This window comes from Sinocyclocheilus rhinocerous, unplaced genomic scaffold (genome assembly GCF_001515625.1).
Source record: "Sinocyclocheilus rhinocerous isolate Xijiao unplaced genomic scaffold, SAMN03320098_v1.1 scaffold1435, whole genome shotgun sequence".
NCBI lineage: Eukaryota > Metazoa > Chordata > Actinopteri > Cypriniformes > Cyprinidae > Sinocyclocheilus > Sinocyclocheilus rhinocerous.
The window spans coordinates 1,026,727-1,031,080 of record NW_015644861.1 but is presented as its reverse complement, the minus strand read 5'-3'; the positions used below and the strand labels follow the sequence as shown (position 1 = coordinate 1,031,080).

Below are 4,354 nucleotides of genomic sequence, written 5' to 3'. Positions count from 1 at the left end.
GCAAATTCATTCTTTGCCACTAGGTGCCGCTTTTGGAGCGGTAAAAATAGCTGTTTTCCCGGTAACGGCTGTACACAAGGCAGCACTGCGCTCACAAACGCTGCTTTATCAGGCGTTATAGGCTCATGATGAAATGGAAATGAGACCAATCGGACCAATCACCACAAATTAGCGTCATGCAAATGAGGGGTTTGGAAAAATGAATCGTTGAGCGAATCGTTTCGGAGGCGTTGAGCAAATAAGGTAAAAATAAATGCATATTATAAGACAATGAAAGTGTTTTTTGACCTTGCATGCATGTCAACCTGTTGTTGGGGACTCCCAAAACCAAAATATGAACCTTTCATTACCCATAATAGGGGCATTTTAACAGCAAAAACGTCTCCGTTATGTATGGTAACCCTAGTTCTCTGATGGCGGGAACGGAGAAGTTGTGTCGAAGTTTCAACACTAGGGGTCGCACTTGGGAGCCCAGACACGACTGAATCCCATTTTGGAGATCTCCGGTCTGCAGTTATACCTACTTGGAGAGAATTAGAACCATATACCAAAAATATATATATATAATTGAGATACAGTGGGTTAATCTGACTTATTTTTCAGTGTAACAATTGCCCCCAAACACTGTTACAATCGCCCCCATCAAAGGGGGCAATTGTAACACTGACTTCTTGAATTTAATATTATTGTCTTGTCCTTATTAGTGAAAATATATCAATTGTATTATTAATTAGTGCAACTAAATTTGTTTCTTGTATCAAAAGATGACTAGTGTATTTCAAGTAGTCTCTGAGTTAAGAAGGAACATTTACAAAATGTTACAATTGCCCTAGGTCTCCCCTACCTGTATACTTTAGCTTGGTTAAGTATAGTTTGTATGTTGGTGTATTTGCTGTGTATATTACCTGTGTGAGTCGAGACTCTGGCTGCTCAAAGCTGTTCTGGTACTTTAAGTGTTTAGCCACAGGCCCGCTGCGCTTTTCAAATGCTCTCTGATGCTCTAGTAACACACCGCTGTCGTGACGATCACACAAGTCCTATACACATACACATCCAAGTATTTTAGCATCTGAATGTTGTTACAGTTGAATTGTTAAAGTCTAAAATGGCAGTCCTTACATAGATATCGGTTCAAGCCTACATGCAAAACAATGTATGACCTAACTATTACTTCATCTTATACCAGCTGATTATGGCCCAGTAACATTCATTAAATACAATTTTGTATTAATACAAAATTGATATGAAAAGTATGTACAGACAGTACTCACTTTATACGACTGCAGCTGTTCAAGGAGAAGGTTCAGTTTCTCCACCACCTCATCCTCCTCTCTGCTGCCCTGGTGAATAAGAAGGCATTTGAAATATTACGTTTAAATTCCTTTCAACCAGAGTAAAATGTCCCCAGAAATGGTAACGAGAGGCATAATATTGTGGGTGTCTCAATAACATTGAGGTGCTTAAAGACATTCAGTACAGTTCAGTGATGTGCATAATTTCAGTCATCTTTGTAGTGGTGTTTGTGATTAGACTAATGCTCAATAATGATCATGTTTTAATACCTGGTGTGCAGCTTTGTCGGCAAGAAGACCAAATTCTCCTGACAGCTCTACAAGTGACTTCCTCTGTGTTTTCCATGCTTTGCTCATTGTGGCATTCACTGGCAGGTCTGATGTGTCTGAGCCCAGTTCACTGTTGAAGAGTCAAGTAATAACCTCGGAATTGTCCACACAGACTGTCATACTTTCAATATTACATATCAGGGTTATTATTTTCAACTAAAACTAAAACCATAAAAACATCTTTGTCACTTAAAATAAATTAACCATTAATTGAAATAAAACAAAACAAAATATATGCACTTAAACTTAAAACACAGCTAGTTGCCAAGGCAACATTTCTCATTTTCATTCAGTTCAACTTTAAGTATGAAAATAACTACAACTGAAAATAGAAATTAATAAAAGCTATAAAGACATTTTTTTAAAAAGTAATAAAAATAACAAAAACTTTAAATAAAATTCAAATATAAGAAATATAAAAATAAAAATGAATTCAAAATATTAATAATAATCATAATAGAATATTAGTATTACTAAAATAACATTGTATCATACTGCCATTGCATATGATAAATGTTACAAACCACCCCATGAACCACAAAAAATTTAATTGTCTTATTGATAGAAAATAGACACTTCTCTTAATAGTTTAATTACAAATATTAAGTCATTCATAATATAATTTAATGTTAACCCTAATATCAACAGATCAGTAAGTGCAGCTACACTTTTGCACATTGTACTGTTTAGTCATGTACATTTGTGGATATTTTAAGTTTCACTCCATTTCACTCATCATCTGATTATTAAAGATTTATATTTATATTAAAATTAATTAATTAAAATAAATTCAGATTTGTGTGTGTGGTGTGTGTATATATATATATATATATATATATATATATGTGTGTGTGTGTGTGTGTGAGTGAGTGTATATACACAAACACACATGGTTATATTTGATTATATGGTATATTTGATATATTTTAGAATTAATGATGAATTCTGAAGTGCTCACCTCAGGTCTTTGCCAAACATAAGCAGATCGGTTGAGTTTTCCCGTGAGCGCTGAGCCATCCGCTCAGCTACATCTCTGAGTTTGTTGAAACTGCTGTGGATATTTGCAATGACCTCTCGATTAGTGGCAGCGTGGGTCTGTATGTCCTCAGGTAGGTACACCTTAGAAATGACATGCAATGTTCATTTTGCGTTTTAGTTTACTTTTAAAAGGTACTGCGGTGATTCACTGATACAGTGGTTCTTTGATATATATACCAATACTATGACATTTACATGGTTTTTCAAAGCGTATGGTATTTTAATGTCATGTGTTTGTTAGCTTTTACCTACCTTGCCGTGCAAGGCCATTTGGGAGGTCAGAAACTCATCACCTGTGTTTTTATACGCATCACGCAGCATGTTTTGAACATCCTGTGACATGAAAAAGGATGAAATGTGATTAACCCCTATTTTATTCAACTTCGAAACAAACTACAACTATTATGTTTGGGCAAAATAATAATAAATTTTACTGCCATCGACTGGTTTGCAGGACTTACAGCGCTGCTTGCTGACAGAAAGATGCTGACCAACTCATCTCCTGCTAGGACTGGATGTCTAATCACCAACGTCATGAACCTTTGTAGACCACGGCGGCGACTATCATTAAACTCTCGGTCTGATATTGAGTTCAAAACTGAGAATGAGTGAGCGAGAGAGAGAGAGAAAAAACAGAGTTTTAGTTACATAAGTGTAGATTTAAGAAACAAAGTCATTTGCAGAGAGTTTGTTCAAATCTCACCGCCTTTAAGGATGCGTTTGGGGGGCAGAGGCGGGACCATCCTGTAGATGAACTTTTGCAGCAGCAGACCATGGAACACCTCAAAATCACTGTACGTGCGCTGAATCGGGATCTGGAAACACTATGTAAAAGGAATGGAGTAGTTAATATTGTTTAGGGAATACAGAATGGCATTTAGGAATTGTAGCATTCTGTAGGAATTTTTAAGGATAAATGAAAATGGAGAGATAATGATGCTATCTATATATGCTGTACACATACATATTTATGTGTGTGTATATATAGAGAGAGGGAGCTAAAAATGTGTGATTTAAGTATTATAAATACAAACTGAGTTTTTTGAGTTTACAAACCTTGCTAACAATACGGTACTCCACATGTTTGAGAAATGGCAGTCCTTTCCTTCGAGGCTCTATCTCCACCAGCACACTGTCCCCCAGCTCCTTTAAGGATAGGCCATCCACCACGGGGTTTTGCTGACCCAGATGCATTTTTGCACCTGACAGCAAATGCACAAAACCGCCAATTAACAGTGTGCAAATTATTCATTGACTTTAATGAGGGTCAAATTCATGAAAAGCTCTATGAACAACTTGAATGGCATAATTTCTTGAGGTTCATATTGCTCAACCCAAGTTGCCTTTTTTGCATGCAATTAGTTGAATATTTACTTACACAGAACACTAATGTATGCATTTGAATCGCTTTATTAAAGGTCACATATTGTATATCTTTCTGGAGTTTTATTTTAGGTTTTGATGTCCTTAAGAATATATATTTGTGGTATAAGTACCAAAAACCATCTCAATATATTTTTACAGATCCTCTCTCAGGAGCTCTGCTGATAACAGGTCGATTTTGGCCTGTCTAATTAATATTCATGAGCCTCTCTTCTGATTGGCCTGTTGTGTTCTGAGTGACGCACGGCCAGGCCAACCACAGGTAACTAGGGTCAGCCGACGTCACAGCGCTAGCAGGAGGCAGCAAAACA

General features: G+C 36.5%; 1 protein-coding gene across 1 annotated transcript in view; it reads right to left on the bottom strand.

Moving 5' to 3' along the window:
• The window catches only part of LOC107758890 (sorting nexin-8-like), an 8,166-nt gene that overhangs the window by 2,222 nt on the left and 1,590 nt on the right, over positions 1 to 4,354 (bottom strand). The window contains exons 3-10 of the mRNA XM_016576724.1: positions 3,717 to 3,862; positions 3,364 to 3,484; positions 3,122 to 3,258; positions 2,913 to 2,993; positions 2,581 to 2,741; positions 1,563 to 1,692; positions 1,272 to 1,340; positions 906 to 1,037 (exon numbers count right to left, since the gene is read on the bottom strand). Coding sequence (XP_016432210.1) covers positions 906 to 1,037; positions 1,272 to 1,340; positions 1,563 to 1,692; positions 2,581 to 2,741; positions 2,913 to 2,993; positions 3,122 to 3,258; positions 3,364 to 3,484; positions 3,717 to 3,854 — 969 coding nt within the window. The 5' untranslated portion in view covers positions 3,855 to 3,862. The remainder of the gene's footprint in view (positions 1 to 905; positions 1,038 to 1,271; positions 1,341 to 1,562; positions 1,693 to 2,580; positions 2,742 to 2,912; positions 2,994 to 3,121; positions 3,259 to 3,363; positions 3,485 to 3,716; positions 3,863 to 4,354) is intronic.